The sequence below is a fragment of the Pistacia vera genome, unplaced genomic scaffold (assembly GCF_008641045.1).
Source record: "Pistacia vera cultivar Batoury unplaced genomic scaffold, PisVer_v2 Contig206, whole genome shotgun sequence".
Classification (NCBI taxonomy): domain Eukaryota; kingdom Viridiplantae; phylum Streptophyta; class Magnoliopsida; order Sapindales; family Anacardiaceae; genus Pistacia; species Pistacia vera.
In genome coordinates, this window is record NW_022196009.1 from 878,446 (window position 1) to 892,809 (window position 14,364).

Below are 14,364 nucleotides of genomic sequence, written 5' to 3' on the forward strand. Positions count from 1 at the left end.
AAAACTTCCAAAGCCATCAAATCGTAAATGATGAATTTTCTGTTGGAATGACATGGCCATGTTTGACTGATCAGGAGTACACAACAAAAAGGTGCGTTTTTCACGTACGACCCCATGTACGGTACCCACTTCACAATGCTTCATTCACTTCTTATTCGACAGTGTATTACACGCTCTACACTCTCCCGTCCAGCAAACATCGATTCTGTTCTTGCCCTGAAACCACTCACACTCTTTCAGTCAAAACTCGGTCATCCCAAAGTGACAACACAAGCCCCACCCAACCCAAATATACATTTAAATAAATAAATAAATTGCTTTTTACTGCAATATGAATATCGCAATCTGAGGTTAAAGACAATTGCAGATGCATATAACTCAACCAGACTCTTTTGTTTTTTTTGGTTCAATCTATAACCGTTTAATCAGTAACCCATTTGGGCTAGATTTTTTACCTCTCCATCTTCATCTCCATATCTTTCTGTCTCTCTGTTCAATCTTTCAATTCATCACATGGTGGTCAACCTCATTTTCTCTTTCCAAACTATGCTTAATAATGTATCATTTGATACTGTTTGTTAGATTATATATATATTTTTCTATCTGTTTGGATACATAGAAAAATAAAAATGGATGATGGTTCTTTCTCTGAGCTTCTTTGTCAAGAAAGTGAAACTTTTCTGAATGAAGAATTAGTACAAAGCAGCTTTTATAACTTAAAGGATTACAGTGTCTTAGATGATCAGTATATGAAAGTGTTGGGTGATAAAGAGATGAGCTTTGGGTACAAAAAAGATAAATCTTTGGTGCATAATGAAGAAATTAGATGTGCCAGATTGGAAGCTGTTGAATGGATTCTTAAAGTTAGTTTCAACAGCCCATTTCTTTTGCTTTGATTGAGCTAAGTTCATTTTTTGTGATTTTTTTACTTATGATTGTTTTTGTATTAGCGCAGACTAGAGCAGTGTTTGGCTTTCACTTCCAAACAGCTTGTTTATCAGTTACATACTTCGATCGATTCCTTTCCAAACTCTTCATTGATGTAAGTTTAATTATTTGATAATGCCAAAGACTTTTGAACTTTGATTGAAAGTTAATGCTCTTTATTGGTCATTCTTGTTTTTGAGTTGAGTTGATGATGTTGGTACAGGGTGAAAAATCATGGGCAATCAAGTTATTATCAGTAGCATGCCTTTCTCTGGCTGCTAAGATGGAGGAGATAAAGGTTCCAGCACTATCAGAGTTTCAATTGGAAGAATACAATTTCGAGAGCAGAGTGATTCTGAAAATGGAGCTTTTGGTATTGACAACACTGGATTGGAGAATGGGATCAATCACCCCCTTTACTTTTCTTCATTACTTCATCACGAAATTGTGCAAGGATCCACCAAATGATGTCATATCCAGGACTGCGACACTAATATTTGCTATAATGAGAGGTTTCTTCTTGAATATATGAGTTTAGCTTCATCTTGATTTTGTATTCATTTGGTTTATATTTCTCTATGCTTTTTGGCAATTACAGAAATCAATTTAATGGATTATCGACCGTCTACTATAGCCGCAGCTGCCACCTTGGTGGCATTGGATCAAAGACTCACAAGAAAAGCATTGGAGTGGAAGATTAATTCCATATCATATTGTGGATTTCTTGAAATTGTGAGTCCCTTACTAATTTATTTCTGTCATTTTCTAGCGACTAGATGAATCAGTCTGCTATAATAATATGATCCAGGGGTGTTAAACATCTTGTTGGGATATTTCTGTCACAGGAAGATGTGTTGGCGTGCTACAGTACAATGCAGAAATTGGAGATGCAAAATTCTGTAAAGTCGCCGGATCTATCGCCAAACCCTTTGAGCATAACCACTGGTTTAGATAGTTCCTCAGTTTCTTCGGCTGTTCGCACTAAGAGGAAAAGGTTTGCTTTCGATGATAGTGATCAAAGTTGTGATATACCAAATGAGAAGCGATTCTGCTAGAGACAATGGATTTTGGGCGTTAAATCAAATGGCTCCTTAATGATAATTAAATGAGTGTTTTCAATTATTACTACATGGACTTTGTTTTACTGTTCGAGTGTTAGTCTTTACAAGGAACAACCAGAGAAAGAAGAAAGAGAGATTACAGAGAAAATAAAAGCAAGTCTACATATAATATAAAAGCTTCTGGTTATTACACCAATTTTACAAGGTAAAAAAGACGCCAGAAGAAAGGTCTTCAATGGCTACTGGTAAAGCAATCAGTTCTTGGTTACTTATTGTTCAATTTATTATATATATATTTTTTCTTTTTTCTCCTTGTTTTTTCATTCTTTGTATTTAATTGTCTTCCCTTTCTTGGTTTCTTTATTTATGGGTTTAAGATGTCTCTTAGAATCCTACATTTTGATTGGATGCTTGGGATGCTTTCTTGTGTCTTTGAAAGGCTGGTAACAAAGAACGTTGAGTAAGTGGGGAAAGAAAGAACTCTGTTTGTGTGATTTGATGCATCTGTGTTGCATGTTGGCCATCAGAAAAGTATTATAAAAGATGACTGTGATTGGATTTGTTTGAATGTTTGGGGATGCCTTTAAGGGCGGGCCCTGCTCTTTCTTCCCTGTCAAAGTATTTAGGTTTGAGGGGTCATGAAACCCAAGACATTGTTTCTGGAATCAAAAGGAATTTCTATGTTGATTATACCGTGTACTGTGTACTGCAGCTACATTTTTCCAGGTCCATTTCTATTCCTAACTTGACAATGCAACACATAATGACATCTTTTTACTCATAATACATTATGTTAGCTCTATAACCACTAACCACACACACATTCAGTATCCAGAGTGTCTTTCAAGATCACTGAATAAATAAAATATGTTGCTAACTTTTTCGCTACTTTTGCTACTGTTAGCATCGCCTTTTCCAACATAATATAAATAATAAATAAGAAAAATGGAAGCAAAAAAGCAAGTATTATTTCCCTCGATTTCTTGGGTAAAACCGAATATCTGGCAGATAGAACTCCAGCTCTGCAGTCAGACTAGCAACGAATACTTTTCTGCCTCTGGTACACTTACTAGCTGGGTCCAGAAATGCCTAACTTGACTATAGCTAATGTCAGAACTTATTGCTTTCATCTCAAGTCTCTTAGCTCACTCTCCCTCTCCCTCTCTGTGTGTGTCCAGTCTTTTCAGCAATGATGGGAAGTTACTATGGAAACACCAAACATGTCATGTGATTCCGTCCATAGTACATGTACAATTGTTCGTTGAAAGGAAAGTTCCCAATGCCAACAAATTGGCACACAGTGAGGAACCCCATTAAGAATGTTTTAAATATAAGCATGACAGATTGTTTTGCTGCATATTATGCTTCAATCAATTACAATGCTTAGGGAAATACAAATACCAGGGATGGGTTTCGCGAGTTTTATACAGTACTATACGCTTGAGAGTTGCATTATAATGGTGATCTGGCTATTTCGAGAAACACTTCATTTGCTCAGTTGTTGCCCGACTTTCAGATATTTTTGTAATCGATATTTTATTTTTGGGCAACCTTACAATTTTCATAGCGTAGTCTTCGTGTTCAGTTTCAGGGTTAATATCTTTCTGTAAATACTCTTACTAGATTCGCATCAACCATTCAAGTTTGTCTGTCAACAGGCAGCAACTATACACTCCAAGTAGTTGGACTATGCAGTCGTTGGATATAGCCAGGTTGTGGTAGTTTACAGTTATTAAAATGATGTTTCAATATTTAGATAATAGCCATCATACCATTACCCTTTCTGCGATATCCAGTCAATATTAAACAGTACAGTAATAATGAATTCTTCCACTTAACAGTAGTTAAGCCAATTCTTAAATTCATTATTCCCAATTTGAGTTGAGACTTGAGAGTCTCTCGATTTAATGACCAGTCATATTAGGTTAACAGTTTAACAGCCTTCTTGATTCTGTAAATATCCAAAATTCAATTGCCCAGAGAGGTACACAGACAAATAGGATGGATGGTGAAAGACTGAAAGGCAAAATTTATTGAACACAGCAGAATGTCACTAAGCTGCGTTTGATCATCTTCTCATACTGCTAGTGAAGATATCAGATTGAATTCAACCGGCTATCAATCATCGGATCAAAATAACCATTTGAAAATGAACCATTAAACATTTTGGCTAATTTATTTCCATTGTTAAGCAAGATAAGTCATTCTCAATCCTAATGACAAAACGATACCTAAAAACAGGTTAGGGAACTAAACTAACCTCTTGTTTCATTTGTGCAACACACAGCAATATGAAAATACGAGATTAGCGAAGACTAGGAATTCAGACAAAAGAAAATCCGACGAGCATATTGAGTACAAATTATATGATCAAACAGAAGGCTCGAATGCTAAACTGAAATAATTTTACAAATTCTATGATTTTGAGTACAAATTCTATGATCAAACAGAAGGGTCGAAAGCCTAACTGAAATAATTTTACTAATCTATGTCATCTAACCTCTTGTTTCATTTGTTAAACACATAGCAATATGAAAAGACGAGACTAGTCAAGACTAGGAATTCAGACAAAAGAAAATCCGATGCGCATATTGAGTACAAATTCTATGATCAAACAGAAGGCTCGAAAGCCAAACTGAAATAATTTTACAAAGCTCATTGGTCAGAAGTTTCAGAGCAAGTTTAACCTTTGACTTGTAAAAAACCTGTGTCAGCCCCAGCAATAATACTAGTGTATAATCTGGGGAAGGAAGATAAAAAAAAATCATTTGCTTTTCTTTTCTTTTAGGGGGAATGAAAGAAACTTAATTCACAAATAAGATTGTTGACAAATTGGTTAGAATAATACCCCTGTTGGTTTGTATTATCTCAGTTTGATCCCACAGGGATCAACTTCAAAATAGCTGCAATTGGCATTCCAAGAAATCCAAGAAGCACACTAACAAACCACTGCTGCAAATTGAGAGGATATGTATTGGCAAATGTACCCAGAAACTCGATGATTACTATTTGAAAGAACACAGTGCAAGTGAGAACAGCCACAAATACATAGTTCTTCAGTATGCCCTTGAAGACGTTTATCTTTTCCATCTCTCTGGAGCTGATCTCATTGAAAACCTGAAGATATAGGTTTTGTGTGAGTCTCATATGCGAAGTATAAATTTTGAAAAAGCATGCTATCCTTTCGTTTATAGCAAAAGAAACAGTGCAATATATAAAAGAATGAAGAATTAAAAAAGAATAATATAATAAATGAATGTATGCACAGCTGAATAAATGAAATTGAAAATTTTGGAAATAATTCTCTGGATTTACTTTCGTAAGGTACTGAATATGGCTATTGGTCCCAATTTAACTCAAACCAGAACTTGCCTGACAAAACACAAAAGTGTTGAAAATAAGCGTGTTTAATATCAACTTTGAATCTGGGCCATCAAGATGAAAAACTGCTTCTCCTCTTGTCTGAAGATACCATACCACCAAAAATTGGTATAAAGACTGCCCCAAAATATTTCTCCACATTATATTACTGATGAAGTTCCCTTTCCTACCAACCGGTGATCTCTTCATCAGGTCATCATTAGGAGGCTCTGTAGCCAAAGCCAGTGCTCCTAGAGTATCCATGATCATGTTGACCCATAGAAGCTGAACAGCAGTAAGGGGAGCATTTCCTGAAAATATATCCAACACAAAAACATAAGAGAAAAAGCAATTTTGATTCATGAAAAGCAGTATGAAAAAGTTATAAATCTGCTGGAAAGTTACAAGATCAAGGTCTACTTACCTGTCAAACATGCAGAAGAAAAGTTAACAATTAGGGCAACCACATTGACAGTCAACTGAAACTGAACAAACTTCTGAATATTAATATAAACTGAACGTCCCCATTTGGCCACAGTCACAATTGTAGAGAAGTTATCATCCAATATTATAACATCAGCACTCTCTTTTGCCACCTGCAGATTGAACAAAAATGTTTTAACCATTAATTAGGAAATTTTCATAGTAGAAAAAATGAATTTCTCAAATATCACAACTTCAGTATAAACGCCTTTCAGATAAAAAAATAGCAAAGTAGCATTCAAGATATACCTCTGTTCCAGCAATGCCCATTGCTAGCCCAATATCTGCTTCATGAAGTGCTGGAGCATCATTTGTACCATCACCAGTTGCCGCAACAACTTCTTTTAAAGTGGTTTTTAGGTGTTTCACAAGGGTATGCTTGTCCATTGGTGAAGATCGAGCCATGACCTGAAAACGTAGAAACAAATATTAGTTGCTAAACATATCTCTACAGGTCAGACCCTAGTTAGATGGGTTGGTTTTGTAGCAGTTAATACCTGATCCACTATATAAGTTTCTTTCACAGTAATACATAACACAAAGTTTCCTATAAAAAAAAAAAAAAAAATAAAACACAGTAATACATAACACAAAGTTTCCTATAAAAAAAAAAAAAAAAGTGTACTAAAATGATGGCAATGAAAAAACTATTCATGTTCCTTCCAGTTTCAGATAAAAATAAAATGCCGCTAAAATAACATAACTGAAATTATAAATGCACCTGGATTTTTGGAATAAGTGCACTCAATTCCTCATCATTTTTCTCCCGGAATTCTGAGCCTTCAATTGCAATTCCGTCATCAGTTAAAATTCCACATTCCCTAGCAATAGCCTTTGCAGTATTTATGTTGTCTCCTGTGACCATCCGAACAGTAATGCCAGCTGACCTACAGATTGCAACAGATTCCTTAACACCAGGTCGCACAGGATCTTTGATACCCACAACGCCAATACAAGTGTAACAATTAGTGGGAATAGGATCTTCAGCAGAGAATTCATCTCCAATTTCCACGAAAGCAAGGCATAGAGTTCGCAGAGCTTCATTAGCAAATTGGTCAATAGTATTCTTTAGATAATTGACGGCTGCTTCATCCAGCGGTACAATCTCACCATTACAGTTTAAAAACTTGTCACATGCAGCTAATATTATTTCAGAAGCACCCTTACAATGTGCCCTGTATCCTCTTTCAGGGAGCTCTATAACTACTCCCATTTGCTTCTTCACAGAGTTGAAAGGTTCAACTTTCACAATTTTTGATGCTTGTCGTTCTGCTTGGGAATCTCCCCCAAGCAACAAGCCAAATTCCAAAATAGCAGTTTCAGTGGGCGTCCCCAGTATCTCAGTTTTGTTGCCTTCTCCTTTAACAACTTCTCCACCAGTGTTGTTAAATATTGATTGAAGTAGAATTTTCAAAGCCGAAGCAGGAATAGAAGAGCCAAGAGTCTCCTTAGAGTTGCTTACCTCCTTGATCTCCTCACAAATGCATGCTTTCACAACAGCCATGTGATTAGTAGTTAGCGTACCAGTCTTGTCGCTACAGATACTTGTAGCTGATCCCATTGTCTCACAAGCAGCCAGATTGCGGACAAGAGCCTTCTCATTCATCATCTTTTTCATGGCAAAAGCAAGGCTCAATGTGACAGCCAATGGGAGTCCCTCGGGAACAGCAACCACAACTATCGTAACAGCAACAGCAAAATATTCCAATATTTCCATTGCATCATCTCCAGACCAGGTCCAGTGTGTTCCTTCTTGCAGCTTGTGGCTAAATAATCCTTGCACCAGAACAGCAAAAGTCACAACAGCGAAAAAGAGGCCAATTTTCCCAATGATGGTTGCCACCCCATTAAGTTTAACCTGCAATGGGGTCTCATCATCTCCTCCTTCACTAAGAGTAGCGATCAGTTTCCCCCATTGGGTTCTCATCCCAACCGTAGTAACAAGCATCTTGCACGAACCATCCTGAACTTTGGTTCCAGAGAGAAGAAAAGGATTTAATGCATTCACACTAATTGGTTCACTCTCACCTGTTAAACTGGATTCATTAATCAGCACAGAAAACCCTGAAATAAAAAGCCCATCAGCAGGGACCTGGTCTCCAATGGAAAGATGAACAATGTCTCCAGGAAGCAAATCATATATTGAGATCTTCTGCCTGAACCCATTTCTGGTGACCTGCACAGTTATTTTTTGCTTCTCCTTGTCCAAATCTTTGAACTGCAGAGATTGCTTATAATCACTTGTGGCAGTAACAAACACGACAAGCAGAATGCTTGCAACAATCCCAAGCCCATCATGGGCACCCTTAGGCCATCCCTCCATTATTATGCCAACAACCAGTGAGACAACCGCACAAACAGCAAGTATCATGAGGGTCATATCCTGGAGGGCTTCCCAGACAAAAAGCCAAAATCCTCGAGCTGGCCTTTCGGTGAATTTATTAACTCCATAAATTTCTTTCCTCTTATTCAACAATTGCTCAGCCGTAGAAATACCATCAGAGATTGATGTGGAGAGCTTCTCTGCAATACCCTCGGCTCCACCATGAATTGTGAACTTCTTGATGTCATGGCCTTCTACAATGGATCCCAACTCATCAGGACATATTTGAAAGCCTGCTGCCTCTACTTCCTCAGGCACAGTGTATTCACTGGACAAACTTAGACCTGTAGGCATTCAGGGGTATTACACGAAATAAAGAGGAGAAAAAACTCAGAACATCTCAACCTTTAAGTTTGACCAGTTTTGAAGATTCATACCATTGATTAACTGAAGTGCAGCTTGTGAAACCAAAACTGCAACTCTAAACTTCTCCTAAAATGTTAAAGGTTGGGAAAGAACATTAAAAAGCGAGAACATGAAAAAATTCAAGTTTCACATATTCTGTTTTCTTATTCTTTATAGAAGCTATATTTCTAATTAAAATATTTCATGCTAACCATTTCATTATCATTATCTAGTAATTTAAGAGGCTACAACAGAATCCAGAAACCACAATATACCCCACCTGATTTTGTTATTCACCAAGTAGCATCGATTTTGCTCAAATACATGCAATTATAAGTTCTAATAAAACAACTGCCTTGGAAAAAAATATTCATGGCAAAGCATCCTGACCGTTACCAGAACAGGCTATCCAAGCCTCACTTTGAAATGGTCAACTGACTGCTTCTGAATAACACAACTCTTTTATATCAATTCTCCTGATAGAACTGCACAATAACATGACCGCATTTCCACTCGACCAACTTCTGTTTCACAGGCTGATAACAGTGACCAAGCTATTTTGTTGCTGGCATTTTACTTTCTCCATATATTCAAAGGCCATCAGCTTTGGTTAAGATGTATAATTGCCAAGTCACTTAGGTCACTGTATCTAACATTACACCAAATCATGTACCAAGAGTAGAATAATGGTCAATCCAGCACCAGCTATCTACTACAACACGCAATTGAAACATTGAAAGTTGGAAACTTCATTAATAAATTCACAACTTAAGTTATACACAACTTTCATCCATTAGCTAACATTTCATCCACATGCTGCAAAGGATTTAGCTTACATCTTGCGATTGAACTAGCTTATTTCTAGTGTCACCCTGTGAACTAATGCACGGAAGGACAGAGTCTGCAACCACTGACACATTTTCTAACTCGAATCATACATAGATAAACTTAATAACATGTAATCAAGGAGATCTATTTAAAAATATGCTGAAGATAAGCTCAACTTTCCATCCCCAAGGATATCAAAGGAAGCAGAAATATTTGAGTCGGCCAGTTTCATAAGAATAGAAACAGGATTAGAGATACGATCCAAGGATATATTAACTTATTACTGTCATTGCATCTACAATTCCTCACAAACAAAATATTTTACCAAAACGGGAAAAACTTAGTGTTCAAAATCAATAAACAAAAATAGTAAGAGAACTGAAACCTGATTTGAGCGACGAATAGCTTCAGCCTCAAATCTCTTAGAAAGATTAGCAGTGAAACGGAACCTTCGTTTCCGATTTTTCACAAATCCACAGAGCTTCCTCCATCTCTGTAGCGCCTCTTCTGATGAGTTCTTCGCCTTCACATCTCCAAAGTTCTCGTTCAAGTAGCTCTCCATCCCTGTTCTCTATCTACACACGCAAATCAAAATTGTCTTAAAACAAAATAAAGAGAAAGAGAGAGAAAAAAAAAAAAAAATAAAGAGAAAGAGAGAGAAAAAAAAAAAAGGGAAAGCTCAAGTATCACATAGTACCAAAAGTGAAAAGGAAATAAGCAAGAACGTGTAAAACATTAAAGTGAATAATTCGAATTGGAATATATATTTTCTACTTTAGAAGATTTTAGATTACTAAGACATGCTCTTTATTCTTCTGTTCCAAACAGCTCTAGAAAGGTACTTGTGAATTGACTTCACAACAACATTAGGTAGACCTTGCCACAGTAACTGCTTTGGTTTAGTCTCTAATTCATTCAATCTTTATTTCCGCCTGAAAATTAAAGTCAATGTTATTGACTAACACAACCACAGACTTGGGTCAAGAAGACGTACTGTTAGTTGAGTCTCTGATTAGATCGGAAACGTGTTAGCGAGTTCAGCCGTGTGGGTTAGTGGCCAACGATATACGGCAGATGGTATTCTGGTTTGCGTGCGTTCTATTTTTAATTTATTGTTGTCGATTGGGTTGGGGGCCATGAGTAGACGTGTCAGAGAACAATTGGATGCTGTACCACCTTATAATTTTGAATTTTAAATTGATGAATAAACTCACTTTTAATTTAAATGGAGCACCTTTGAAAATGGGCTTCAGATTCGTGTAATTTTCCTATCAGGAATAAAGTATTTTATCTCATTCTACTGTACACTGTTTCTAGGCTAAATAAAGTTTTAATATAATATTGACTAAAGTAATATCTTTTGTTTTTTCTAAGTGGGGCTATTTTTTTCCCTGAAGTAGAAGAATATTTTTTAAATTAAGAAACCTTAAGTATATTTATGAATTTTTTTGGTAATAATAACAAGTGTTCATGAATTTGTCTTTTTAAATCCAGGCGGTGGGAGGTAGACCTCGTTTATCGGGTACTTTCTAAAAGTAATCAAATAGAGCAGTGTATTTTATTTGTTTTTAAAATATCTCACTCTTCGAAGTGGATGCCATGTTTTCGAGCAATTATTGTGAGACAACAGACAGTTGTGTTTTCCATGGACATGGAAATGGTTTTGGTCGGTGCATGTGATCCTCTATGATTAACCTTGTCGCATTACGATAGTCACTAAGGGCCATCTCGAATGAGATACCATTTTGGTGTCAAAATTTTGCTCTAATCACACATTAAAAGTCACACGGGTGTAGATAAATAATATCATACTAAATTTGGTGTAATACTATTCATCTATATATACTAATTAGTGTGATATTATTTATCCATCACAAAACATATTTTATTTTCTATTTTTGTTATTTGTATTTATGTTAATTTAATTATTATTTATAATAAATTCATAATTATATAATTAAAAAATGATGAAAATTAAAAACAAAATTTCATTCAATGCAAATATTAAACTTCAATAACTTAAACTAAATTAATACTAATTTAAAAACACTCAAATTAAAAAAAAAATACAACATAAACTAGAATAATAATTTAGTATTATGGTAGATTAGTTTCAGATCTATAATGTTTATTTCATTTAATAAATATTTAATTTTATTAAATTAGTATAATTTTCAAAATTATTATTAATTAATTAAAAATATTATTTATAATATTTAATTAATATATACAAAAATAATTAGTAAAATTAATTAATTATTAAGAATTAATAAAAAAATTCTAAGAAATATTCTTATTAGCACAATATTTGATGCAATAGTAAAAGAATGCGCTAATTTAATATAAAAATTACACCAATTTAATATTTGTTGTTAGAGTTGGTCTAACAAATTAGCCCAATATAATGAAACTTAACCAACTAAAGTTTCTCCAAACCAAGCCCACAAGGAAACTTATCCCCTGTCAATGTGTTCACGGTCAACCACACCACTCTATTGAAGTGGTACTTGAAATGTCTTGAATGTAGCTGGACCATAGGAATTGAGAACCTATTTTCGGGCCATCTGGATCAATGAAAGGAATTTCGGCTTCACCCCATTCTCCATAGAGCGCAAAACATACCATGGCCCATGGGCAATTAGCAATTGTTAATAGCACGGCTTTCCATTACAGAACGCAAAACAACTTGCATATTAAAGCTTCAATTATTCGAGGATACATCCTCTTGATCTCCAAGGACAAGGAGAGGCAATATATATGGTGAATCTAAATCAAGTCAAATTTATTAAAGTTAAATTTGTCTCATGTCGTCAAGTTAATGGGTTGTTATGATATATTTAAGTGGTCAGACTCTCTCCTTCCTTAAGCGAGCTTTTGAGAATGAAATTCTACTCAAGTTCACTTTATCATGTTCTAAAAAACCAAATTGGTTTCTTTGTTTGAGGCAATGGTGAGTTTGGACCCAACCTTGCACTCCTCCGTGAGTAGGGGGGTTCAAAAGCAGTTAACGGAACCGGTTAACCGCTTTTCTGAACCGAACTAGTTGGGGGGGGGGGGGGGGGGGGGGGGGGGGGGGGGGGAAACCGATTTTTTTGTTTACCCAAAAATAGGTTAACCGCTTTAAAAAAGACTTGTCCTGCTGCTAGAAGAAGACGACGAAGTTGCCAGAAGAAGACGACGAAGCTGCCAAAAGAAGACGATGAAGTTGCTGGAGCTTGGAAGAAGATGACGAAGCTGCTGGAAGAAGACAACGAAGCTGTTGGAACCTGGAAGAAGACGACGAAGCTACTAGAGCCTGGAAGAAGACAACAAAGTTGTCGAAAAAGAGCGACAGTGTAATGTGGAGTGTGGACGCCTAGAGACAGGAGAAGTGGAGTATATGTGACGTGGTGACGGACTGACGGTGGAGAGTTTTGAGAATTGAGAGTGAAAAGGGATATTGGGAATTTGGGATTTAGTTTAGATTTTTTTTTTCATTTAATATCTAATATATATTTTTATTTTTATTTTTATTATATATATATATATATATTATATATATTTTTTTTAAACCGGTTAAGTTAATCGGTTTTGATTTTTTCTCAAATCGGTAACTAAACTGAAAATCCGATTTTTTGAACTCTAATCGAACCATTTTTTTTGTTAACCGGTTTTTCAATGCGGTTGGTTTTTTAATTTGTCCCACAAACCAAATTGGTTTGTTTGTTTGAGGCGATGGTGGTTTGGACTCAACCTTGCACACCACTGCCATCGTGAGGGATGGTATTAAAGTTGAATTGGTCCCACATTATCAACCTTAAGTTAGCTTTTGAAAATGAGTTATACCCAAGTCCACTTTATCAAAATCAACATAAAGAATAATTATTTCTAAAACAAAAACATATTTCAACGAGCTTTCTAGGCACATGAATAAGACTATTAGAAGATAGCATCAGACAGGGGATAGAACAGTGAAACAAGAATTCGATTGTGAAGCACACTGAACAGTACACCAAAATGCTAGGAATCCATTAATCTGGTGGACTTAATCCAAGAACAAACTGTGCCTCAAACTTTATGATTTCACTCCTCCTATTCTTATCCTTTAATTCTTGCGCACTTTGCTGTTTTTGGAGTCAAGTCATATTCAACCGAGCTCAGGTGTATAATTTAAATTATTAAATTATTTCAGTTGATGCGAGATTTTGACATCAACTAAATGCAAATGGGAAATGTTTAACTGACTCGGAAGACACACGTGTATGGGGGTATTGAACTGAATAAAAGATGAAGAACGATATTTAAAACGGTTCAGATGTTTAAGTAAGTGAATCCTACGTCCACTAGTATTATATTAATAGATGAGATCAGGTTGCGTTCAATGAGCTAACTTACAAGAGATTACAAGAGAGAGAGAGAGTATATATGTGCTATTCGAGGGAGAATTTAGCTAATCTCACAAACGGGAGATTAACCCTCTATTTATAGTGGGATGAGTTAAGGTAATGATTACTAAATCTGTAAATAGGTCAAATTGTCATGCAAATCCTTTCTTGCGTCCCATTGTTCAACTGCTCGAGTGATTTACTCGACGTGTGCAGGGATTGAACACGCGGATCGTCTCCAGTCTTTCATCAATCTGACGCACAACCACTGTACTGGCAAGAGCATGCCACTTGTGTCAGCGTGCGACGTGACTACGTCTAAATGACTACAGGACTTACCTAAATTCTGATCGCTTACGTTGACAGGGCTCTACATTAGCCCTACTTTTTCAAGCATAACTTTCGTTAGGACATCTCTTGTTCATCAGAACGTCCAAGACTTTTCAATTTTCTTCATATCTGTTGCATGTATATAGCTTTGACAGAACGACTGCTACAAATTTTCTACAAACCTGGCTTGGGGGCTGGGGCCCGGGGTGTTATTGCCTCGTTTCTGACATTTAGTTACTTTCAAGAGGTTCGCAGCAAGGGTCCTCGGATTGATATTAAGAAC

General features: G+C 36.0%; 2 protein-coding genes across 2 annotated transcripts; one reads left to right on the forward strand and one right to left on the reverse strand.

Annotated features, from left to right (window-relative positions):
* The first annotated feature begins 629 nt into the window (after positions 1-629).
* Positions 630-2,528, forward strand: LOC116129091 (cyclin-D5-1-like). The gene is made up of 5 exons (XM_031414851.1): positions 630-863; positions 956-1,042; positions 1,151-1,439; positions 1,526-1,659; positions 1,773-2,528. Exons 1-5 carry the CDS (start codon positions 630-632, stop codon positions 1,980-1,982), a joined length of 954 nt encoding a protein of 317 aa, XP_031270711.1. The 3' UTR covers positions 1,983-2,528.
* A 2,022-nt stretch (positions 2,529-4,550) lies between these two features.
* Positions 4,551-10,506, reverse strand: LOC116129089 (calcium-transporting ATPase 1). The gene is made up of 8 exons (XM_031414849.1): positions 10,382-10,506; positions 9,773-9,962; positions 8,592-8,646; positions 6,553-8,498; positions 6,081-6,239; positions 5,773-5,944; positions 5,361-5,659; positions 4,551-5,105 (listed from the first exon to the last, which is right to left on the reverse strand). Exons 2-8 carry the CDS (start codon positions 9,947-9,949, stop codon positions 4,857-4,859), a joined length of 3,057 nt encoding a protein of 1,018 aa, XP_031270709.1. The 5' UTR covers positions 9,950-9,962; positions 10,382-10,506; the 3' UTR covers positions 4,551-4,856.
* Positions 10,507-14,364: the final 3,858 nt, after the last annotated feature.

What these genes read in the sequence shown, in the direction of transcription:
- LOC116129091 (XM_031414851.1), top strand. Translation starts at nt 630, where the DNA reads ATGGATGATGGTTCTTTCTCTGAGCTTCTTTGTCAAGAAAGTGAAACT. An exon ending in TTTCCAAACTCTTCATTGAT is followed by an intron (nt 1,043 to 1,150) that starts GTAAGTTTAATT and finishes ATGTTGGTACAG; the next exon opens with GGTGAAAAATCATGGGCAAT. An exon ending in ATTGTGGATTTCTTGAAATT is followed by an intron (nt 1,660 to 1,772) that starts GTGAGTCCCTTA and finishes TTTCTGTCACAG; the next exon opens with GAAGATGTGTTGGCGTGCTA.
- LOC116129089 (XM_031414849.1), bottom strand. Translation starts at nt 9,949, where the DNA reads ATGGAGAGCTACTTGAACGAGAACTTTGGAGATGTGAAGGCGAAGAAC. An exon ending in TTCTTCTGCATGTTTGACAG is followed by an intron (nt 5,660 to 5,772) that starts GTAAGTAGACCT and finishes ATATATTTTCAG; the next exon opens with GAAATGCTCCCCTTACTGCT. An exon ending in ACACTTTTGTGTTTTGTCAG is followed by an intron (nt 5,106 to 5,360) that starts GCAAGTTCTGGT and finishes CTATATCTTCAG; the next exon opens with GTTTTCAATGAGATCAGCTC.